We start from the raw sequence: 26,493 nt of genomic DNA on the forward strand, positions 1-26,493 counted from the left end.
TTGTTTACTCTGTGAGCAGTTTTGACAATATTGCTTCAGTTTTGACCAGAATCATGACCAGTCGAAAACTAACTAGTTATGAAGGAAGATCCATTGTAGGGCTGTTCCATGAGAAAACATTACATGTAGCCATGTATAACTACCACACGGGCAGGTGTGTATGTCTACAATGTTGTTTCTATCAACATTTTGTTTTTACATGGAGCGTTTCATTTTTCAAGATGGTGATACTTTATTGCTTACAGAGACAAACACATGGGAAGAGCTTTAAATTTTGTATGAGCATGGGGTGTTTCCCCGCATGAGGTGTGGGGCTTTTAAATCCTAATAAATGCCCAGTTGATGGAACTGCTTCCTGGCAATCAGTAATAAGCACTGCTGGCACAAACTCAAAGCTCACCCTGCAACACACATAAACCGGCAAATGTGCACAGTGTTGGCTACATCCATCAAAAGCACCCTCACAATCAAATGTGCCCACATCGACTTCAGTACACGTTCAAAATGGCGAGAAGAGAACTTTCCTAGCTACAGACTGATGTGCAAAGCTGTGTGTCATCCCTCTCTGCTTTCACTCTCAGGACTTGATGGTGTACATTGGAGCAGTTGGAGTGAGGAGAAGATGACAGGGAGGGTGATGATGGTTTTCACTGGAGGACAACATTTGTCACTGGTGCTAGAGCTCGTAATCTGTTGTGCACGTTAAATGAAGCGTTGAGGTCAGAGGACCTGGAATGAAAGTGAATCCTGACTCCACAATCTGTCGTGTTGACAAGAGTCAGGTTAACAGCTTTTTGTGGATACAGCAAGAGATTAAATGTGTGCATTTACTTTTCATAAAGAATTTCATACGACACAATTGCCACATTTTTGCAGCTTCGGAAGACAAGACATAACAGAGATTGGACATTACAAGAAAATACAGGACAGGACGAGGTTATAAAGATGGACATATCATTACAGAACAAGATAATTGATAACTGTCAAGGGACAAGATTAATCACTTACATTGTGTTATGTTAATGTGTGCGCGTTTTCTTGCCTTTGCTCCACATTGTCAACAAAGTCAGTGAAATGGGTGGGAGTTTAGGATCAGGATTAATGCATTGGAATATTGAAACAAAATGCCTTTTTCTCACAGTTATTTGCTGGTCAGGTAAGGTGACCTGTCGACAAAGGGACACTGGTATTTTTAAAGAGCTGTTGTGGGAAATACTGTACTTATGAGTATTCAGTGTCTTGTGTGCAGTAGATAGCAGTGCTCTTAGTTTGGAGAATCAGGGAAGATTTCTGTTGGGAAAGCCAATCTTCTAAGAAAGCTGTCAATCGAAGATGGAGTTTTTTTTCACTATCAATAACCAACTCAATCCTCAAAAATGTCAAAGCCTTTTGAGTAAACAGTGTGTTGATGATTTTTATTCCTCATGTTTTTTGCATCAAACAGTTATGAATTACTGCTAAAATGACGGCAAATTTGTGACACCACAGCATTGATAGGCTAACTGCAAGGGATGCCATCAAACTGCCACAACCACAACCACAACTTTTTTTTCATGATTTAATGAGCCTGAACTGAATGTTGGCCCTGGGATAGAGCGGTGACCCGTCCAGGCTGGACCCCACCTCTCGCCCACTGGCAGCTGGGCTAGACAGCAACCTCCCTGACCCTGAAAGGAATTAAGCAGGTGTAGAAAATTAATGAATGGATGGATGGATGGATGAACTAGATGTTGAAAAATGCACTATGAAAATAATGGTATCAACCCTTGACATAGGTCATTAAGCAGCAAAACCTGCTCGTTGAACCTTAGGTATATCAAGCCAAGTCTCTCCCCTTAGCTCACTGATGGTGGCGTGTGGTGGGGGTGGATTATTGTTGGCCTCCTGGCTCTGGCTCTACTCTCTCTCACTTTCCCCGTGACTTGATGTCGGGATGTTTAGAGGCATGTGGGTGCTTGCTTACCTATTGGAACCCTAACCTAAATGTGTTGCGATGGTTTTGCTTGGTTGGTCCTTCCATCTCCTTCCTTCTCTTATCTCATTAGTTGGAAGAACAGTGGAATTTAAGTTGGAGACCCTCAGTGGTCAATTTAGTGTTTTAAAAATGATTCCATTCAAATTGTATGTAAAGTTTTGCTATCTTGGTCTACTTTGGCTTTTCTGGAGGCAAATCTCTCTCAAAAAATCAACCCCAGACCGGCTTTGATGGAAAAAAAATAAATGTTGTAATCTGCAATACCCTTAGTGATATATAAGTGTACATATGTACATACATACATACATATACATATACATATACATATATAATGTATATGTATGTGTATATGCATATGAATATATAGTTTTCAAGAATCTCTTATATTTATTTACTAATTGGACTATTTAAAAAAAAAGCTGATAACAGCTTTCTTTAAACCGCTTATCTAAAAAAGATATCATCTTGAGCACTTTTCACTGGTGAATCGGTGTTAGTTACAGGCCAGAATACACAGATAATTCTGTGATGAAATGACAACCTGTCTTATGGTGTCCTGCCTTTCACTCCACACCACATAATAGTGAAAAAGAGTAGAAATGGATTGGCTGTGAGTGAAAAAAATTATTTTTATTTGTGTTGTTCATTTCTGTGATGGACTGGCGACCTGTCCAGGGTGTACCCCGCCTCTCACCCGATGTCTGCTGGGAAAGGCTCCAGCTCCCCCATGACCGACTGACGGATTAAGTGGGTATAGAAAATGGATGGATGTTTGTTCATTTCTCCACTGGGGTGTTTTGTAATAAACTCCACTCTGGAGCGGAGCTAACAGTTCTTAAAGCATAACAGCTTTAAGAAATTAGTCTATTTTTTTGTTGAATGTGTCAAACTTATTCTAGAAAATTCTGGACATCCAGCTCTTCATCTTTCCATGCTGGGGGAGGCAGGCCTGGATTGACTTCTGACAGAATGGTAATGGCAGCTAATCAGGAGATAGAGGGAAGGGGGGGTTAACAGCAGTGCGTTTCCCCCAGTATAAAGAACATATTGTTTGGAGAGAAGTCACGACAAACCCTATCTCTCTGTGCCTCTGCCTGCTCCTCATTTGTTATTTTTCATTTGCTTCTACATCCTCTCCTTGCCTCCTCGGTTTGACGGTTTCACTGTTCACGATTTGTTTTTGCCCTCCCTACCTCCTTCATCCCCTTTCCCTACTGTCATTTCTCTCCTCCCTTTTCTCACCCTCTCTCACTTACCCCACCCATGTTTCTTATGTCTCGCTCTATGTCTCCAAGGCTTTTAACTCCCATTTTCTCTCGCTTCTCTCTGATTCATTTGCGCTCCCCCTACCTCATTAGCTGGCAGCTTTGTGGGAGCGTTGTAGCTTGTTGAAGCTCGGCAGGCGTGGTTTTTCTGTCAGTTCAGAGTTCATCAGCATTAGTGGTTACTGGTTATATATTCTTTGAATCATCCCAACCTTGTGTGCATGTGTATTCCAGCCTGTCTCTCTATGTTTCAAAAAGACTTTTACACAATTCAACCCAGGGACTCAGTCTGGGCTGGGAGCAATTCTGCTCTGTTCCAGTTTCCAGTAAGCTGATCCTGCTGGCAGAGGCTGGTGGGGAGACTTCCTTTTCTGGAAGGACCTGATGCATCGTGTTAATGATCCTCTCCCTCTCTCTTTTTCCCCCTCTCTCTCCGTCTCTCTGCTGGCCCATCTGAGGGGAGGCTCATTTCATATCACAACGTCTGTGCGGAGAGCAACAGCAGAAATCTTCTAGCCAGCAGAGTGAAGAGACTGCTTGGATCACACCCTCTTCTCCTCTTTAACACCAGTACCACACTCTTTTCACTCATTAACTCTCTCTGTCTCTGTCTCTTTTTTTTTCTCATCCTGTCTCTGTTTGTGTCTCCCTTCAATTTTTATGTGTTTTTGTCTCTTACTTTTTTGGGAGGTGTCAACAGTTTCCAACCTCAGGTAGGCAGCACCACATCCAGCCAGGATCACATACATCCTTCCTTCTTCACACTTCTTCTTCCTTTTATCTTTTCTTCCTTCCTTCATTATATATTCCGTCATTTTATATATATATATATATATATATATATATATATACATATATGTATATATGTGTATATATATATATCAACATCCTACTCCAACTCCTCCTCCTCCATCTCTACCTCTCTCCTCCTTCCTCCACACCCTGCTTTTGAGTGCGCTGGAGAGAGTTGCCAATTGCGCACGGCAAAGGCAGCAAGTGGGAGTGGACCTCAGCGAGCGTGCTTGCAAGTGTGTGTTTGAGAACGTGGAGAGGAGGAGGAGGAGAGAGAGAGAAAGCATCAGCACAGTCCTCCCAGTCTCTCCTCTCTTCTCGCACACTCCCAGTTTGTATGGAACAATCCTTCCTTCACTGCTCCTAAATGGACATTTCTGAGGCAACGCTATCCCAGTGAAGAAAACAGCTGCCGCTCCATTCCACAAGCTGCTACATGCTGGATTTTAAAAAAAGCAAGAAGAGGAGAAGAACTGGGGGAAATCTCTGAATATGAGTGAGGAAGCTAAGGAGAAAGCAGGCAGCGGGAAAGCAGCCCATCGCAAGAAGAAAGGCAAAAAGGTAAGAGGGAGAAAGAGCTGTCTTTGTCTTGGTGCGCCTCCTCTTTCTCTTTGAAAGATCTTTCATGTGTTTGAATGGGAAGTAAGAGGTTGATGTTATAGGTGAGACTCACTGATGAGGTAGACATGACAAAGTGACGGAAGACATTTTTTACTATTTCTTAAAGAGATTTTATTTTTGATCATTAATTAATTTATTCTTATTAAGTGTTGATTGAGCAGCAGGTTTAATTTACGTATGAGTGAGTCAGTTTTTATTATGTAAGCAAATAAGTCATATTCAAAGCACAGTCTGTACACCCAGTTGTTTTCTTGGATTTCCATGTCAATCTTTTGTGTGTTACTTAGACATGAGAAATATGTGCTCCGCCTCTGGAATGCTACCTAAGCATACTAAAATGCCTCATGTCAATCAACAGTAATTGATTTTCTGATGTTGTTACTGGTCAGTCTGGTTGTTTTGCTAGGGGTAATTGACTGGGAGAGCGGTGGTGACAGAGTGTTTAGAATGGAAAGCAGGGGGATGTCCTCAGGGGTTAGGGTGGGGGACAGCAAAAGCACGTACTGTACAGGCATCTGTTGTGCTTTCAAACTATTTCACAGCTGTGAGTGTGGGTTGGTCGTGCATGTGCGTGTATATGTCTTGTTGTGTTCATCAGAAGTTGTTATTATCGTTTTTAACTCAGGGTGTTCACCACAGAAACATGTTTTGACTTATGACGTGGAATGTTGGTGTGCGTGTTTGCACGAGTGCACCTCTATGTGGTTTTCTGGATGTGGTTGGCAGTTGAATGTCGTGAGCATATTTGTTTATGGAGTAAGCAAATGATTTTGGGCTGCCAATGCTACTGTGTCAACGTGGAAAAGGTTTGACAAATGTGCATTGTTGGTGAAAGCCACTGATGACACAAAAACAATCTAACAGAATACCAACTTTAACTAACATACTCGCAGCCATACCCTTTCTGAACTATTTACTATTTGGTTTGGAGCTAAAACTACTTTTGAGGTGACCCTTGAGATCAGTTATTTGTAGGTTGGGGGAAAGACCAAAGCATAACAGAGAGGTAGAGCTGTACGTTTTACAAGATGAGTAGTTCTAAAGAACACATTCTGTGTGCCACCTTCAGTGGTAATGCTGTCAGTCTGGTTCCTCAAACAACTGACTTCAATGATGCTCACACAGTGGAATGTCATGCTCCGGTAAATGTGCGCCATCTGAACCTTGTTTACCTCTTTAACAGGATCACAAAAGAATAAAATCCTGAAGTGGAAGTGGATTTGAATTGAATGTCTGAGTCATAAAGTGATGTTCTAGGTAAATATTTTATTTCTCAATTTATGGCCCACCACATCTGCCCATCAGCTGGACTGCAAGAGAGTCAATATTATCAGCAAATTCAAATGGAAAGTAAAAAAACCAAAAGTGTTATGACATTTTTTTTTTTGGAGTATTTACACTTAAACATTAAACCCACATGCCTAATAATGTCTTTGTCCAGCCCAGGCTGTTAAAACAGCTCTGACAGATAGCCAAATGGATTGGTCCAGTTCTGGGCTAAATTCTGAAGTCCAGAAGAAATTGCTTGCTTCAAAAATGATAAAACACCCTGAAACAGGCCCAAGTCCGGGTGCTGAAACTTAACTGCTGTATATTCCCAAATTCAGGTCCCCCTATGTGGTTTTCAGTTCAATTTCTACTAAATGAGCCAAGTCTCAGCTCTAGTTGGCCCAAATCCACACAGCCAAAACTTTAATAAATCTGGCAGCCATTACTGGTCCAAAGCTGTCTTAACAAAAGTAAGGTAATGCCAGAGCAAAGCTAAATATACTGACACTTAGCCTCAATCTGCACAATTCACTGGATCACCTGGGTAGCACTGGGACCTTGGCAGCAGATCCTTTGATTTTGAGGATAGGGCCTCTTAAGATGGTTCTTGTTCTGATGGAGCCAGCACATGTTCACTTTCATTGTAATTTAACACAATGGCTGTTTGTACACATTATGTATTATAGAAACTTTATCTCCATTACAAGAATGTCATCAGATTTTGAAACTTAAATTATTATTATTTAAATTATTTAGTATGGGTGAGGCTCTTGTTCATTCCAAAAGACAAAAAAAAAATTTGAATTATTGGATTAAACAGAATGTTAAAAACTGGTTCAGAGTATACCTGTATCATGAAGATTCTCCAGCTCCATTTCCTAAGGGATTAAGATAAAGAAGGTTAAATTCAGCAATGGGATTAAGACAGAGGCCCGAAGTTCTCAGTATTTTCTCCAACAAGCCTCAACTCGTTATCTCCTTCACACAAGCTCCACAATGCAACCGTGACACTGAGCACAGCGCATGAAAATAATGCATATTTATGCTTTTTACATGTGCATGTTGTTTGCTTGTGCGTCCGTGTGTGAGTGTGTTTCACTTTGTACGAATGTGCGCGCCAGATAACTATGCCAGATGTGTTAATGATTGTAGCCATGGCAACTAGTTTCTGTTCTGAGCGAAAGATGTCGAGGGTGAGACAGGCAGGAGAGACCAGGAGGAGGGAGGGGGTGGACTGGTGAACTTGGTAGCCAGAACAGAAATATATTTTTCATGAGGCAGCGGCTGTGACTGGTGGAAGCTCAAGGATACAATCAAATATCTTTTGACTCAAGGTCCCAGACTTATCCTCATTATGACAGGGGTCGTAAATCAACACCAATCACAGTCTTGTGCCTTATTGTGATTGTTTATGCTTATCACTTTGTGCATATGTGTGTTTAAGTGTAGCATGTCTGGTGTGTGTGTATGTGAGTAGCACTTTGATGTTCCTCCAAATGGTCTATGATCTCAGAGAGGCTTAATGACAAGAATGTGATATAGTGATAGAGATAATGAGGTTTACATAACACAAACATATGCATACGCAGGGTATTAACAGGAAATTCAGCTGCACACATTCCTCATCACAAAGAAGCCGCTGCTGGATCAAATATTTGAACATGAGTTCTGGTTTGTGCAATATGTGCGTCCACAGGCTTGTCATTGGACATCTGGTTCATTGCGCTCTGCTGAGTTTCAGTTTGGTTAGTTTAGCAGCTTAAATTGCACATAGAGACTTTCAATATAAAAAGGACAGAAATTGGAGAGAAACATGTGCCTTCAAGATAAAAAGTACCCCAGATGACTTTTATGGAGGTATTTCCCTTTACAGAATCCTTTTTAATGTAAACTCAAAAAATGTGGCTTTTTCACTTAAGGAAGACAAACTAAAATAATGGGGATGGTGGAAGTACCTTTCATCTACCCTGATCTACACACAGAGTAAGCAAGTGTGGATTACTTGAGGGATCTGGTGTGAACTAGATGATATATATTGAGCAGCTTGTGCCAAGGATAAGTGCACAGTTATCCCACATCAGTGGCTTCACCAAATAAATCTTCTCAGCAAAGTAAACACAATGTTGCATAAGAGTTGCTCACTCTGAAATACTTTAAGAACACCATATTTTTTTTTACCACGTTTACACCTACTACAAATAAACCTTAACTTCAAGATGTACGGCATGTTTACACTTCCTGATGATTGTGTAAGCGTTGTGTAAGGAGCAATGGTGTTTGTGTCAGAAAAACCTAAGCAGAGCTGCCTCAGTAGAAACTTCTGACAGTGTCTTGTCTAGCAGGCTGATGAGCAGACGCAGCTAAGAAACGTGGTATCGTTGAAAAACTGGAAATTCTCCACAGGATCCCACTGCTTCTCATACTCACACAGCTACAAGAGGCACAAAGTTAATTTACACGTTGTCGAAAAACAGCTGCTCCCTGACTGAACTTGTAATATTTATCGGCAGAGAAAATGATGAAAATATTAAAAAAAGAATAATGACTTTCGCTCTATATATTGACCTTTCCACTTTTCACTGGACTGCACACATCGTCTCTTTTGTGTTGCCTTTGTTGTCTTGTTCCTAATGAGACAGCCAGTCATCCAAGCAGCAAGGCCTGGGCAGCTCTGTTCTTTGTTTTGCCTGGAAAAACCCTGCTAGAGACGGAGAGGCCAGCGTCTGGAGGACTGGTGCAATAAGCCGTTCTGTGACAGTGCCTTCAAAGAGAAATGGCACATCACATCCCCCAGATAACAGCATGGCACTGGTGAATGTGCTGATGGAAGACATGAAGTGTGTGTTTGTGAGTGTTTGAGAGGAGAGAGCAGTGCTAGTGCTGCTTTTGTTTTTTAGATTACGCTAATGGACTTGGCACAGATCAAATCCTTTAAGAGGTTATGCTTCATGGAGTGTTGGAAAGAGTATCTGGAATAAAAGACAGGAAAATACTGTAATTGCTGCAGTAAAAAGAGAAGAGTTGATTCATATTTGGATAATCATTCAATAATCACACATAACATATTCCCTCTTTTGTGCTGCAACAATGTAAAGATTTGACGTGAAGATCTTCAAAATGAATGAATGAAAGAATGAATGAATGAGACCATATATTGGATTGATGGAAATTACTGTCTTAATCAAAGATAATCATCAGGTGAATCATTTATGAAAATAATAGTTCCTAAAAAAAGAATAAAATGCTCCATCAAAAAATGTACTTGAGACTGAGACTTCTTTTGGGTTGTAAAGTTTGTAGTTTCAACCTGTAGGATATAGTATAAGGCCAAAATCATCCCACATTATCATCACGTCATCTCCTTGACCTCTTGTTTCTGCAGTATATCTCAGAAGCAGCAAATAAACGTGATGACTTACATAAAGCTGTACAGACACATGCATGCGCTGCGATAGCTGGAGTGTGGAGGTGTGAGTAAATACACATGTGTGATCCCTCGTTAACTCTATAAATGAATGCATGCATGTGCGTAGGCGGGTTTATGCCTTCTGTGTGGACGTGTTTGGGTCGGTAGGCGTCTCAGAGCCGGGGCACAGCTGCACGCCCTGGGGAGAGGGCAGACGGATCAGCCTGTCAGAGCCCAATCACTCTCAGATGAACTGTCTCTGTTCCCGACTCTCCACTCAGAAAGAAAAAAGGGAGGAGGGAGCGCGAGGTGAAAAAGGAAGAAAGGAGCCAGGAGAAAGTGGGGGTATGGAAGAGAGAGAGGGAGTTGAAATAGAGAGAGATGACAAGACCGACAGAAGATGGAGATATATTAGAGTGAGGTGTGAGCTGGGCAGTGACAGAGAAGAGGGAAAGGATGAGAGGAAGGAAGTGTGAAAAATGAGTGCTTCTTTTTCCGATACTCAGATGCTTCAGAGCTCTCCTTTCAACTGTAAACTGTAGGGGAGGTTTAAGGGACTGGTGTGCTTCATCAGAAGTGCTTATCAGAGGGGAAATCCCCCCCCCCACACACACTGCTCTGGCTTTGCAACTGGTGGGAGCTGTGCCTTGCACTCTTGTAAGCTTTCCAAAGCTGAGATATGTGCACACTGACCAGCACAGGTGTGGGGGCGTGAAAAAGTTAGAGGGATATGAGCTAAGTCCTATTAGTTTATTTTTATCATATATTATATGATTCTCTATGAGCTGTCATCTTTCCATCAACATTGTTTGATGTGCAAAAAACCCCCACTGATATTGATTAAGAAAAATAAATACATTCAATGTTTCATGTTAAGATCACATGAATGATCAGCTGTTTCTGTCTCAAAAGACTAAACATGTCCAGTACTCACTGATTTGGAACAATTAACACAATGGTCTCAGTTGGAAAGAATCCCTGACAAACTCTTTCCATTTTTTCCTTGTACAGTGTATGGTCAACTGGCAACTGGTTTTGTTTGTGTCTTCTTCATCAAAGTTGGTAACTACTATGCGTTTTATCATGAGTGATATGATAACTACAATGTATAATGTAGTCTATATGTCACATGTTGACACAACAAAGTCGTGTTTATTCTTTCCAAAGTTTGCTTCAAATTTGCTTCACAGGTGGTTGGCAACTCAGCTATTGTCTTTTAAAGAGAGACTATGAGAAGGAATGTATCGATATCCCTGTATCTGGTAATCATTGCTTCCCGTCTCATTCAATCCTGCTTCACGTTGTCAGTTTAAACTCCGAATTTTGAAGTATATATAAAAAATTTTGCCATTTGAGATGGTTTGGCAATAAGCTGAACAAATGTGGAAAGCATAATCATTCCTTTAAGTGTCCTTTACAAATGTATGACATACTGTTTGGTCTGATGATGACTTTCTGGATACAAATTTGTGGCAGCACAAAGAAACAGCAATTATACGATCAGGCACATGCAAACAGATACACAAGGGGGCCACAGATAGAAACAGAGGGGCCTTGGCCAGCTAACAAGGTGTTGAACCAGACCCTGATCAACAAAAGGCCTAACAAGGACTTGTCATTCTTTGCTCTCTCCGTACCCACCACCCCCACCTCTGCCACAGACCATGAAGAACAGCAAGCAGTTTGAAGAAATCCCTTGGTTATTTATTCATTTGCCTGCGAAAGTCTGCCTGTGAAAACGAATCAATAACAAAGAGACCTCAGTGCAATTTAAAGTACAATTTATTTTCCTTTAAGGAATGTCTAGAGCCAGAGTTGGGCTGTGATCTCATATTAGATTGTCTACTTTAAAACCTGGATAAAAACCTGTAATTAAAAAAGGGGTGACTCAGTATGAAAATTAAACATTGGAGTACTGAATAATATTTTAGGCATGTACCTTTAATTAAAATACACAAAAAAAACTTAATCACCACGAAATTTTAGGGTTAAACAGCTCAACGTTTTGTATGGTGACAATGTAGCAGCTACAGTGTATCAATTTGCGTTTGAAGATCCACTTGACTGGTATCGTCCTCTGCTGGCCTTTTCAATTCCCACGTCTCTGTCCAGGTGGCTTTTAACATCTCACTCTGTTGCGCTATTTTTTTCTCAGTGGTATGGGAAAACGAGAGGAAAAAGATGATCAAACAGATTTAGAAACCTCTTTTATCAAGTTTGGGATCCTCGTTAGACTTTCCTGGTCTTATGTTGCTACGGCAACTATTAAAGGCAGCAGAGGAGGATAACAAAAGCTTTTGTTCTGTAGCAAAAGCAATAACAGTGGTTTATGTTCACTGTGCTGTCTGCTGACCCTGTTGGGACTGTAGGACTCTTATTATTTACCATCAGTGGCTCTACAGCGGCTGACAATAACACAGAATCTAATCACTGCTTTTTTTCTGGCCTGTACTTAAAATAACTGAATCACTGTTGCTAATTGTTCTCAGACAATTTACAACAGAGAAAGTGATGTTAATGAGTCTTGCGTTGTGGTGCAGGCAATAACAATGATTCCACTATTCCCACACCGATTCCCACAGTAAAGACATCTTGTTATGTGATGTGAATTCCTGTTTGTCATGTCTGATGTGCAGGCTGATTGTGTTTTTTTCACAATGAATATGCATAGCAAGTTTCGTGGGTGCAAGCAGTCCAGATTTCAGTTTCAGATTTTAGAGCAGTGGCCCTACCGTGACCTGAATGGAGCCAGTGACATTTACAACGTTGTTACTGAAAGAAGACAGCTTACTGAAGAGGAGAAACTGGGATCTGCATCCCACACTTCCTTTTGGTTCTCAGGTGTTGTTTATTTAAATCAGATGATGTATTCTGGGATCAGGAACACATCCAGTGGAGCCATGCCAGATGGCTCACCCCTGCTTCCTCCATGGGATGAAGAATGAAAGCCTCCCAGTGAATAACATAGATAAAACTGCAATGTGCTAAGACCCTTCTGCTGGCTCCCAGCTTGACTATGCACTAAACAGCAGGATCTGGCTTTCTCTAAAATTCAAAATGTCTGACAGAGTGCCACAGAACTGAGGCTGTGTTTTGAAATATAAAGCAGATTGCCAGTTTAGCTCCCTTCTGGCTAAGCTGCTGCCATAAAACCAGGTGAGGGAGACATCCTGGAGACCCTCTGGTCTAAGCAGTATTTATCTAACTGTCGTTTATTGATGGTCTGTTAGTATCTGTATTTTTGCATGTCTCAAACCATGCCTTCTTCCAGAGTGGAAGTCAACACTGTCCCGATTATTTTGTTGTTTTTCTGATGGGTTGAACTCTGTTTAGTGCAAACATTTTTTTCAGGAAGAAAAGTGCCATGTCACAGAAAATGCAACAATTTCCTTGGAGAAAGCACTTTCTCATTCTTTTTCTCCTGTCTGCGCTTTGACGATGAACATGCTTTATTTGAGGATAAGAAAAGATAGTAGTTTGCGTGACTCTGTTGTCTCAGACTTCAAGTAATTATTTTACTTAAATAAAGGAAACAATAAATGAATCTGCAACCAATGGAGTGCTGTTTGCTCAGGTGGTAGGGTAGCTGTGGCAGTTTGACCCCCCAGCACCTCCGCTTCTGTCCTTGGACAAGAAACTTAACCCCCACTGCCCTCACAATGCTCATCAATGTGTGATGTTATTTTTCTTAAATTACATAGGGAAATTATAAAAGTAATTTCCGAAAGACATGTTTGTTATTTAATTGGATATGTTAGTTTTTTTTTTCTTTTTAAGTAGAAATAATCATGTTTAGGTTAATAGGTTGCCTTGAAAGGTTCTATTTAAATGAAATAGCAGGCCACTTGTCAGGGTCTCTTGTCGAACACAGGCATTGCTGTGAAAAGAGAATTTCCTCTTGACAGTCAATGAAAAATTGGGTAACAGTTGCCATTAATTCTGTGTACATCCAACATTTTGCATGAACCATTGGAATTCCATCAGCAGGGGTTCCACATTGTTACCTTGCTCGTAGTTTTTATGTCCTTTTTTTCCCAGGCTGTCTGGTTATTTTCTTCAGAGGAAACCCTATCAGTGGGTTCTTGAAACGGCACCGAGAAGAGGTGCGGGGGTGGACAGGGGTATGCCAACTGCTAGCGCCATGTTAAATGCTCTTGATTTCAGATTTCAATTCGGGGTTAACAGCAGCATAATGTGAGCCCCCAGGCAACATCACCTGAGCCACCTGAGTACAATAGAGTTGGACAGAATGGGTAGGTTTTGAGAAGGTGGGTGAAGATGATAGATGAGAGGCACGAGTATACCACAGGGATCGCATCGTTAAAAGAAGTGGATAAGAATAAAACTGTATGTAAGTGAATGTTCACATCTGCACCTAAAATAAAACTCTATTGGGATGTATGATTCCACTGAGGCTTCAGTGACAGTCATGGCACAGAGGATGTGTCTCTATCACAGTATTACATGACTAAAAACGGTCTCCTCTGTTTCCTCTGTTCTCCTGTACAAATTGTGACATTTGCCAAGTTTTACAGCAAGAAAGAAAATTTCACCTCTACTATTGTCCAGTTCTTCTAATCTCTTTACCTCTTACAGCTGCAGAGCAGACGAGACAGACAGCTTGATATTGATATCTTTCTGTTGAAGATACCCAAATGTGGATTTGATTGGATCATAGTCCATGCTCCTCAGGGAAGGGGGTAAAGGTGGCTGTCTGCTTTCTTTTTATCTGGCCGTTTGTTTGACGAGAGACTAAAAAAACCCAGTTATGCTCCATGTTATTACGGATATAATAAAGGCTCTTGATGAGTGGAAACAACACGGTGGTATTGGGGCACTTAGTGTGCGTCTGAGCAATATTTTGTATTATGCTTGTGTTAACAAGATTGGTACATTAATAATGTAATATCCTACATGCAATTTATGTACACACCATAATGCGAATATTGTCTTACTGAGAAAAAGGTCAATAGTCAGAATATTGCTCTGCAAGTAAACATAGAAAGTGACTTGGTTGGATGCCCTCTATATTCTTGTTTTTAATTTGTCTTATTGTGGTTCTGAAGGTGCGGGGTAGGTGTGATGTATTGCTGAGTGTAATTTGTACCACGCGCTTAATCTTGTTTGTCTGGCTCATTTTTGTGCCCTGGTGCTGTGTGGATGTTTTATCAAATCATCAAATCAAATTTTATTTCACCTTTCATACTAAAAAAGCAGCACAAAGTGCTTTACATAATAAAATCAATAATCAAATCAATTCATGCATAAACTCACACACAACATCACACCAACAACCACACTGCACACATACTACCCCCCCACCACCCCCAACATGAGCAACATCAATATCAACAACAATCAACATTAAAATCAACATTAAAATCAACATTAAAATCAACATTAAAATCTGGCTTGACGCTGAAGTGAGGAAACGGTATCTTGGGGATCTGTCCACACCAGGAGCCAGCCCACCAATGACCACAGAGGCCGACCACCACGGGGAACCGCCCAGATCAGGGCAGGCCGGCATCCACACCACAGCCAGGGCTGCAGTGCAGGATCCCCCAGCCACCCCGAACCAGGGCGATCCCCACAGTAATGAACCCACAGACCGAGTGGGCATAGTCCCCGATGTGGAAGATCCCCATGAGGAAAAACACTGGATAAATAAGTGTATAATAAGTATATAATAAAATAATTATTTTTAATTATTAAAATAATAATAATAATAATAATAATAATAAATGAATAAATAGATATTTAAAAAAATGGATGAATAGATAAAAGTAAACTAAAACAAAACAAACAAACAAAAAAATAATAATAAATAAATAATATATATGTATATATATATATATATATATATATATATATATATGTATTATTTATTTATTATTATTTTTTATATATATAAAATATATATATATATATATAAAATATATATATATTTATAATATATATATTTTATATATATATAAAATAATAAATAAATAAATAAATGAAATAAAATTCAGCTGTAAGCTAAACTAAAAAGGTAGGTCTTGAGCCTCTTTTTAAAAACATCAACATTCTCTGCAGCCCTGAGGTTCTCTGGCCGGCTGTTCCACAAATGAGGTCCATAATAGTGGAACGACGTCTCACCATAAGTTTTTGTTCGAACTTTAGGAATAACTAAAAGCCCAGTACCAGAGGACTTCAGGGTCCGCGAGGGCTCATAATTTAAAAGCAGATCAGATAGATAAGAAGGCCCAAGACCATTAAGACATTTATAAACAACTAAAAGAACCTTAAAATCTATCCTGAAATGCACGGGGAGCCAATGCAGCGATTTTAAAACTGGTGTAATGTGTTCCCGCCTTGGTCAGCACACGTGCAGCTGAATTCTGTATTAATTGTAGGTAATGAATACTTTTTTTGGGAAGACCAGAAAGCAGGGCATTACAATAATCTATTCTACTAGAGATTTACTAGATCTATTTAATGTAACTATGCATCAAATGTTAGATTTTGCAGCATGTTTATGATTGTACATGGTCCCTTATAAATTAAATCAAATGCGCTGATATCACAGAGAACTTTTCAAGGAAGTTGGCTGCAAACCACTGGTGCCACACCCGAATGATTGTGAAAGTTTACAGTCACATCAAAACGAATGGAAAGCTATGTTTTCAGTGTTAAGCTTACCTGACGTTGGCACTCTCTACTCTGTAGTGCTTTCTTTAAAGCTTGATTTTCTCCACTGACAAGCACCATTAAATGGATGGTTACCAGAAACAGAATGGAAATGATGGATTTTGAAATTAAGTATTGATCATGGCCTCAGTGCAAAGTGCCCTCTTGGCATATATGTTAGTGCTCTATAAACACACTGTAAGCGAACTGTGTTTACTGGGCTCCAATAAGCTGAGGCATGAAAGTTGCTCTGCCTGAGGCTTAGATGAGGCAGGTGGGAGTCATACATTGAAACTGTGATTTTCACTCATATATATCATTCTGTTTAGTTTTATTTCCACAATGTGTGTGCATGTTGCCTGTAATGTCTCTGTGGTTGCAGAGCGCTGGTATGTGTGGTGTTTTTCTCTCACAATGGCAGGGTTTCTCCTGCCAGTGACAGCAAACACAAACTATGACAACCTCCAGCTGTGAGGGTGTGAGTCTGATAATGAGATACCCTTTGGATCTGTTTATGCGAGTGTGGATGTATGTGTCCATTTTTTTTTTTAATGGAACAACCTGAATGGGCACTTTACAAGAGGTGATACTGATTGTTTTGTCATTGGCTGCCACATCATAATAAGGCAACAGAGACTTTAATAAGACAGTAGACAGTGCATTCATGCAATGTTAATCTTCTCAATCCACTTCTAAGACAAGACACTCAATATACTGACAGGCACAGTTAAGTTGAGCTCATTCAGACTACTGTCGTCGTCTCAGTATTCAAGCATCGAATTGGAATAATTTTATTGAGCAAAGTATGTACAACTCCACAACGACAGATGACAGTATGCCCCCTTTTAGCCTGATTGATTTGGGCTTACTCTGGTTGACAAGCCAAATATTTGATTAAAGAAATAATTAGCTATTTGCTGATAAATTGATATCATGTTGAGCCATGAATTAGACAGCTTTAGAGCTCTGTATATCTCATACTTGCTGTAGGGTTTAATTTTTTTTTTTTAACAAATGAGCTGCATGTCATTCCTCGTGGTTATATTCTGTTCTAATCAGCTTCTTCTTCTGTGACCAGGCTTCTTTTGTTATTTTTGGGTCAAAGCCTGGGGCGAAAACTGTGGAGCATATACAGAGTGCCGAAGCAGATTTTAGTGTAAGTGAACATAACATGCAGGAGTACTTACACTCCCAATCACATTATCCAGGTGTGTTAGTCCGACTTTGAGAAATTTGACATAGCAGAATATTGGTCTGACATGTTTACATTTTATTTGAACACACATTAGACCTTATGTTATGCACTTGCCCAGGCCTGAAACTGCCCCACCTGGGGTCTGAGATACCGCAGTTCACGACTTTAGATTCTAGCTTTGCACCATAAAATTTAGTTTTAGGTTGCTTGACATTTTTCATTAACTTTTTATTTTATCTTTGTGGCATTTTCATCATTGGCAACAAAATAATGTGTATAGCTGTACATGTACAGGGTTTACATGTGATTTGTTTTTATGAAAGTAGTTTTACATCCCACAACCGTAGGGGGAGCCAAAGAGCAAAAGAAGTGGACAAATTCTAAAGTGTTACTTTAAAGTCCAATTTAAGTGGGATTAAAACAATGATTAGAATTATTTTTTAATGTTATAAAACATACTGATTGAATATTAAAAGTAACAGTTGAGCTCCCTAAAATTATTCCCCTAAACATAATCTGGCCATACAAAGTCTGTTTAGGATAAATACATTTTAGCACATGCTTTAAATTCAGTAACAAGGGTAGTGATTATATAGTTGAAGGAGTCAAATTATAAACACTACGTTCGTTCAGAGGGATAGAATTGTCCTTTCCTCTTGATAATTTAACATGACTAATATGAGTAGGCAGACAAAGAAAAGAGAGAGGGAGGTCAAATGTGGGAAATATGGGGAGATTCTGCAAAACACAGGAGATATGAGAATGATGTGATGTTGTCGAGGAGGAAGCTGAGGGAGCAGACAAGAGAGGAAGGCTCACCCATTTGTGTCATGAATAAATCACTGCTAAGATCCCCTTATTGTCTAGCCGAACACAGACCTGTATGCATTCATAGCTATTATAGCTCATCCCAGATGGCCTAGTTTACCCACAGAGAATAAGCCAAGTCATAATTTTCCAGGTAGAGACTTTTCCTTATTGCTTCATCCATCATCAATTACCCAGCATGCCTGAAAAATATGAGGGACACCAGTTTGACAATGAGGGTATCCCCAATACCAAATACTGTGTGGACATAGTGGACAAAACCAACAGAAGAACAATGTTATATCAGAGACAAATGACAGTATGAGGGATTTAATATCACGTTTTTGACTTCAGTACATGTGCTTGAATCCTGTACCATTAAACACAGAAGTACTTTCTAAAAATTTCTGATTTTACAGTCGCAGAGGAGTGTGTTATGTAAAAGTGAGTGGGAAGACCAAATCACTGCCAAAAAAGAAAGATTGAGTCAAAATTACTAATGAAAAACTCTTCTCAGCGCAGTACAGCTCTGAACATACACAGTGACTGAGTTGTAAGGGAACAAAAAGAATCCATTTCCTCCCTCAGTGTGATTAAACAAAGGAGACTTCCTCCACACTGGCCAAGACAGAGAGAGATTGAGAGGTTCTAGAAAGACCCACGTTCCACCATGACTGTGATGGATAATGTTATTTCTCAGAGCTTGTTTGTGTCTTTGTCTTTGTCTTTGTCTTTGTGTGTAAAGCTCTGCAAAGTGCAACTGAAAGCAGGAGATTCCAGTGATCAACAACATTGTGGACTTTATCAAGTCAAATAATAATGTAAATATGCAGTTTGTGATCACTCACTTAAAGGTGAAAGCTCTTGAGTCATCTGAGAAATATGATTGTCTATTGGTCAGTGTTAGCAGCTCAAGGATCTCCATGAGGGTGCTTTTTATTCTACCATATGGGAAAATTATGGTTTGTGAATGTGAAGTCAAAGAAATCTCATGATTACCTCATGTGTTTCTGACGAGGTGCCTCTCCAAGGAAACTCTGTCCAAACACTTAAAGCAAAAAATATGATAGCTTTCTTCAAAACAGTTTTTTATTTCTATTACTGATGTGAATTGTACAAGATTTTCGCCAAAATTTTAAAAAAAGGGGGAAAAAAAGCACATTCTGACTCACCTGCTGTTTTGTTGGTTGACTGACCCTCACAAATAGTTTTTCTGTGAGTTTGTGTAAAGTCTGCTAATTTACAAGTGGTGAAGTGCTTAGAATTAGATGCTTGCAATATTGACCCACTATTTTGAGCCACTTAATAAAGCAAACCCATTATGATACTTTTAAAGCCTGTTTGCTCATTTCAAGGAGTCATAGTCAGTGGGTTCACCATACTCAAGTATTGTGCCACTTAAGAACTTGAGCAGAAAACCATCATAGATTGCAGCTATTTTGTTATCCTTTTACCTCAGAAATCATTGATATCTGCCGCAGAAAACGTTAGATTGTGGTCTTTCGCTGTGTGTTTCAAATGGTCAGGGACTTCTTTTGAAATGTGTTTGACTACCTTAAAAATGATTATCCAGTAATCCAGTACATAAGAATGTCATTGTTTGATATATGTTATTAGAAGCTTCTCTTACAGAAATTTTAGATACAAATCCTATCATTTTAATGCTGTTAAGTCCCACTCTTAAAGCCATCCGATCAAATTTGACATGAAAAGACAGACATCAGAGTTAGGATTATCCTTGAAAATGATTAACTTTCCTTCTTAGCTTCTTCCACTTGCATGACATATTCTAGTTTTTGTCCTTTGAGCTAATTTATGGATGCACTTTCAAGGTTTTGTGGCAGAATTTTCAATACTAACAAAGATGTGAATTTGTCACTTCTCTCTTTCTTGTGTTTACATTCTGCAGTGGGCTGCACTTTGTATTGATTGCACCATCTGTCTTGCACTAAAATTGCACAGGATGACACAGATTCCAATCACGATCACTAAACCCAATTTGCTGCTATGCTTTGCAGGATTATCATTATCACACATGTCATCTCTTTTGTTCAGCAGAGGCCAGTCATAAACTAGTATTGACAAACAGTGGTCGACAGACATGATGCTTGAAACACCATCTTGAGTAACTAACTTCTGAGCATTCCTATAACTCCTACTTTAATAATCCAGATACATATTTTAAAATGTGTGAAACATGGCCAGAAGGACATTTCAAACTGAAAATTTTATCAATCAACTGATCAAAGGAACCTCCTCTATAGTTTTATATGCAGCAAGCTGCTTGAAGCATGTGCTAACTTCAATAACACCCCCACCCTGATATTTTTTATCATTAGCATCCCTGTAATAATGGACAAGGCTTTCACTGTGTGCTTAAACTTCCTAAACATTTCAGAGGTAATATTATTATTATTTTTATATTATTCCTGACTGAAAAAGACAATTGTATGCTCCACCAGTACAGTCACAGTAAGAGTTGGATAGAGAAAGCATTAGTATTGATTCTGCAGAGGCCTGGGACTAGAGTAATGTGCTAAGAGCTGGAAGTGTGTAGCTGAAAGTGTGGTTGATGAGGGCAAATGAAGTTAATGTGAATTCTGCTCCATTTTTAAAATCAGCACCCATCACAAACAAAACAAACATGTAATGATGCCAGAGGCTTTTTGAGGCCAAAAGACTTTTTGGTGACCTCTTTTGGATGTTACAGTCAGACAGTTATGTTTGTGTTAGAATGTCCTGCAGTGTAGCTTTCAAGTGAAAATCTGAAGGGATTTTCATTTTAAGGATGAGATTGGAGGAGGCGAATGATCTGAGTTCAGCGGGATTTTACCTTACAATACCAGCTAATTGAAGCTGTCAGGCTGTGTGCCGTGCAAAAAGGCGCTGCCCAAACTCAGGCTTTTCTAAGAGGTGATTAAAGGCTGAGCATATGTATGCAAGTGGGAGAAATAATGAAAAGAAACTGTCTTTTTTTTTTTTAGAGTAAATGTTCTGAAATGGGTCAGTGGCTCGTTAAAGTTGTTTTGACTTTGACAGTTTTCTGCATAAGAAAAGGCCAAAACTTGTCATCACAACTTGTTGCTCATAGAACCAGACAATGACACCTTCTTGTGTTTTCATTTATATTTTGATAAAGTATCTTAGAAATAGTCTATTTTTTGCCATAAGTTTATCATATTACATTATTTGCTTAATTTTACTGTCCTGTTTATTTCGATCAATACACCCATCTGTGTTTCTTTGCCTCTCAACCCGAAGCGAATCCATCCACCTTCAGGCAGTCACACTCTACGGCTCAGTGCAATAAAAACATTATCAGAAGTATGACCTCCTTTTCCCCTCACACTTTCAGCTTCCTCATGTACTACTTTCCGTTGCTTTTTTTCTCCCACTTCGTTCATTTTTCTCTACTCTTGTGCTACCCTCTTCAATTTCAGTCGCCTTGTTTTGCTGCTCTTGCCTCATTGTGACGCAATAGAAATCGGATAACCTAAAAGAGAGTAGGGTTCTGGCCAAAAAGCAGTAACTCGCACAGAATTACTGCTTCAGCATCAAAGCTCCCATCATTCTCTGCCTGCTGACAAGCTGGATTACCGGGCAGCTGAGTATAGAGAGACCTTGAAAACGAGGCGAAAGAGAAGGAAGCTGGAGAGACAATATAAAAAAAAAATCTCAACATTTAAATGTTACCTTTTTGTGTCTCAGCATCAGAATGGGCATATCTGTTCATCTGCATTTGACAAATCAGAACAGGAAGTGTGTGCGTGATGCCAAGACCTAAGTCTGTTCACTCTTTGGCACAGCTAGCAGCCACTCAGCCCGGCATGTGGCATCTGGAACCTGCCTGCAAGCACTCTTTAACAAGGCCTCCAGAGTGTGTGTGAATGTCTATGATGATGAAAATGACTCTCCATGCACAATGCTGTTTCTAAAACATTAGAATGCTGTGTAAAATATGGATTAACACAAAATTCAGTGATGATCAAATCATTTAAACCATGTATTTCATTAAATTAGCACAAAGGCAACATTTTGTTATTGCTCAACCTTAAGAAAAAGTTGAAACTGAGGTATCTTGAGCCTTGTAATACTTTATTGGCTTTAAGAATCAGAAGAGAACAGTTGCCGTAAAAATGTAATGTTTTACAAATCTAGCTTTTTCTGTTGCCCAACAATCCAAGCAATTTTTTTTCATCATAACACTTCAAATATTTTCAGCGGTTGACACGTCAGGACTGATTTCAAGTAAAGAAACAATTGAACTAGCCATCCATCCAGTTTCTACACCCACTCAGTCCTATTCAGGGCATGGAGAGGCTGTAATCTATCCCGGCTGTCATCGGATGAAAGACAGGGTACACCCTGGATGGTCCAAAGTTAGAAGTTAGTTTTTCATCCCCATTTTTACCTCTGAAACACTCTGCCAATAATTTTGGCTCTAATTAACTGTAGGATGACCCATTATGTGTCTCTCTTAGTTTTTTGTTGCCCAATTTTTTTAAACTTGTTGCTGGCGTCAAATTCAAAGGGAAAAAAACACATTTTAAAGACACAGAATTGGTTATTTTCACCATTTGATTTAAATGTATAGTTTGATTTGTAACTCCAATCTTCTTTTATTTGCATTTGACACATCCCAAATTTTCACAACCAGTACTGAAAATATTTCTTTTTGCAAATATCCCCTCTCACGGTTTCTTATTAGCTATCCATATGTTGGTTCTAAAATGGAGCAAATAGCATTAGCAGTGATACAGGTCAGACAAAGAGGATTATGTTTCCTGCTGTTGATAAGGAAAGGTGCCTTATTATCCATTATCCTCCCTGTATGTATCCCTGTCTCATTTGCTCACCTCCTCTCTCTGGGTCTTCCACGGATACTTTATCATCTGTTCCCAGATCATTTATCACTGTATGTGTCTACATAAAGCATATGGCTCCATGGAACAAAGCATACTGTAAAGCTGAATAAATTAACTATGTGAACAAAGACGTGGTGTAATGAAATGCTGTAGATACAGCCAGCTGTTCTCCTTCTGACAGAAAAAATATGAAAAACTTTATCAGTAAATTTCCGTATTTTCAGTAAATATATTTAAGTCTGGGACTGGTTGTCACAAGGCTGCAACTTAAAGCCATTTCCCACTTTTGTGGCTGAAAAGTTTAACAAACACTGTCTTAATATGTTTGTGGCTGTTTATAGATGCTCTTCATGGAAGCATAACAGTTTTTGTTATGAGAGTTGTTAAAGTACAGCTTGTATCTTCATCCTTTCTAGCCTTTAAAGAAAAGTGTGTCTTTTTTATCTTTTCAGCTGAGGTCTAAATTTGTTTGAATAGGCAAATTGTGAACCATCCTGCTAGGAGGAGGTTGTGCAAGCTTAAAAAATGGATTCAAATGACTGGCAGCTCAGCCAGTAGTTAAATATGCCAGACTCTGTTATGTCTGACATATTCTTTTCTCCAGCTCTGTTTTTTTTTCTTTTTAATTATAGAACACAAACATTGAAAGACAGGAGGCATCAGATGTACGCTGAAATGGTCTGTTCAGAATTTGTTAGCATATAAACAACACTTTGGTCCCAGGAGGTGTGAAAATGTCTGAACTGGAGTCTGTGAAATTCCATGTTTTTCCTCCTTCATTGTGACAGTCTCTTCACAGTTCCCCTGTGCCTGTCCTTGTTTCCATGGTGACCAAAAGAGGTGTGGAGAATCCTGAAGCCACGATGTGGTCGCTGGCTTTGTCACATGTGCCGCCTGCCATCACCACTTACCTTTTTTCCAAAGCCAGACGCTGTGCAAAGACACAGTTTCTTGACAATGCCAACTAGAGGGAACAGGTGGTTTTGATATATCTACTAAGGATTAGCCCCTCTGATATCTTTGTATTCAAAACATCTAAAAGATCACATATCAAACTATAAAATGAATTAAAATAAACACAACTATTTCACTTTCAAACCTCAAACATGCTATTTGCGACAAAGTCACTTCAGCAGTCAGTCCAAATCAAATTATTAACAGAAATTCCCACAGATTAATGCTCCTTTTGTACACTCAACGCTCATTTTGATTCTAGATTGTGACAGTAAAACCCCCTTTTTATCATTCCTGTTGTTCTATAAGACAATGCCACTGACCTGCTCTATTGTCTGTGGGGTTGTGTCCTCCTTTTCAGCACTGAGAGGCTCATTTGTTGATCTCCTAACTAGATTAGCACTTGTCTGATTAACTGCCTGTAACCCCTACTGCTGCTTGAAGCTGAAGTGGGTTGGGCAGGGCTTCATGCTCTTAGTGTCTTGTCCTAGATTGGATCACGGCCTCCGACACGCTTTCCCTTTTTGCACCTGGTGAACTTGCAGACAATGTCAGACACGGGCAGAATCAACTGAAGATGCGAACAGCTGAAAGGGTGAGTTTCAAAGCACAACCACAAGGGATTGTGTGTTTTTCTACAAATCTGTGATTTCTGTTTGAGGGCTGGCCTACTTATAGGTACAAATATTCCCAAAGTGTGGCTAACAAGAGGCTTACAGGAGAATTTAAGTACACTGGTAATCTATTTATATGTATGGATGAGTGTATGTAGAAGTAATTAAGTTAAGCAGGACTCATGTGACTTTCTCATGCAGTTAGTTTCACAGCCAGTGAGGTGAAACAGTGTTAGACTATCTCTTATCAAGATGGGTTTTTAATGAGCTTGCTCCAAGTCTTTTAAAAACAAATAGTCTCCCTTTCATTTCTTTGTATTGCAGACTGATGTTTTTTTCTTTTTTTGTCATTTGTTTAACTTTAATAACTTAATAACTAACTTTAATATTTTGAATATATACATTTAAATATGAATGTTCAAAATATTCCCCAGAAGTTGAATCTTACTGTAGCTGATGGCCTGATTTATTAATGTCACCAAGGGGATGGCAGTTTTTATTTGAGAGCAATTCAAGATTCTTTGTTATATTCCTGATTAGACTTTAAGGCCATGATCAAATTATAAATATATTATAAATTTATGAATAGGATATTTATTTATAATAAATATCCTCAAATTCAGTTTGTAACTAAACTGTGAGGCCTTATGTAACTGTGAGACACTTGGAAACCAATAAATCCGCCCAACCTTATCACCAGACCAGAATGAGATAGACCATTTTTCTTTAAAGATAAATGATTTGTTTCACGCATTTAAACTGTAAATGAGTAAAAAGAGCCTCAAGACAATGAGTCTGTTATGTTAATATGTTATTGAACCTGTTCTAAAATCTGCTCTTTACGTGTAACACATTTTTCGCAGCCAAAATGAAGCAGCACAAATGCTAGATCTATTTTAATCATAGTAATAATAAGTGGTCTCTTCATTCTGAATATACAATACTTGGAAACTTTTGAAAAATTACTGTGGGATCCATGTAGGAGGAAAAGACATTAGTTCACCATCACAACTAAAGGGCATTTACAAATAATCAGTCTGATCATATGAAGTACCTCATTCCTCTCCTTTAGGGAACAGGTATATACATAACATTTAGTTTTCCCATGTGTAACAGCATTTTCTTTTACAAGAGAATCCATGCACAGGGGACTTCCATTCTCCCCTTTGACCCATCACCTTTTCATTTAAGCTCCTGTCTGAGTTATCATGACAGGTTGAACTCTAAAAACATGAAGGTGAGGAGACAATATGAGGAGGTTGAGGCGGCCGAGTCTCAGTGGGGGTTTGATACTGAAAGATACGCGCATGTCCAGACAAATTATTCCTCCGAGCACTGGATTTGGGGTGACAGCCATCGTGTGGGTACTAGGGACAATGGTCTGAGGGAGAATTGTGTATGGCCTTTGCAGCAATACTCCCCACGCTATGTAATCACTCTGACCATCTACTGGAGTGACAGTTCAGGAAATTTCCACTGATGTGGAATTGAGGCCCCAGCTGTCAAGTTGGAGCGGAGGGGATGGGTTGTGTGGAGTGAAATGAGTAGAACAGAGTGAGGAGCGTTGGGTGTCGCTTATCAGACTTGGCAAGATCTAGCAGCTTTTTGGCTTATGGGGAGAACAATGATAAGTTCTCTCCCTTCATTTCTTTGTCTGCCTCTGTGCTTTATTGCTTTCAGCGATGGAGCAAATGATAGTCACGGTGATGTTGGCAGTGCGAGATGCAGAATTGGACTCTTTCTGAGCTCCCTAAGATGAAACAAATGATGCTTTCTGAGCCATGTTGATATCACCACATCAATCCATTGCTCAGAGGAGTGTTACTCTATTTGGACATAACCAAAGAATGGGTTTCCTTCTTTTTTGCTATTTTTCCAGGCCTTTACTGCTGCTGCCTTGAGTAATTATTTATGCGTGGGTCATTGTGCTTTTAGTTTTTTTTTCATCAAATGAATGTAAGCTCAAGTTGTATTTGCAAATATTTGCACCATGCAACCATCCCTTTAAGGACTTTCTGGCATCTTAAAGCAAGGACTTGAGAACGGCATCTTGCTTGG

General features: G+C 39.5%; 1 protein-coding gene across 3 annotated transcripts in view; it reads left to right on the plus strand.

Moving 5' to 3' along the window:
* The first annotated feature begins 4,214 nt into the window (after window positions 1–4,214).
* The window catches only part of LOC142395804 (ankyrin-3-like), a 154,677-nt gene continuing 132,398 nt past the window's right edge, over window positions 4,215–26,493 (plus strand). For all 3 annotated transcript variants that reach the window (XM_075478475.1, XM_075478476.1, XM_075478477.1), the window contains exon 1: window positions 4,215–4,593. In XM_075478475.1, coding sequence (XP_075334590.1) covers window positions 4,525–4,593 — 69 coding nt within the window. In that variant the 5' untranslated portion in view covers window positions 4,215–4,524. The remainder of the gene's footprint in view (window positions 4,594–26,493) is intronic.

Source organism: Odontesthes bonariensis, chromosome 2 (genome assembly GCF_027942865.1).
Source record: "Odontesthes bonariensis isolate fOdoBon6 chromosome 2, fOdoBon6.hap1, whole genome shotgun sequence".
NCBI classification, from domain to species: Eukaryota; Metazoa; Chordata; class Actinopteri; order Atheriniformes; family Atherinopsidae; genus Odontesthes; species Odontesthes bonariensis.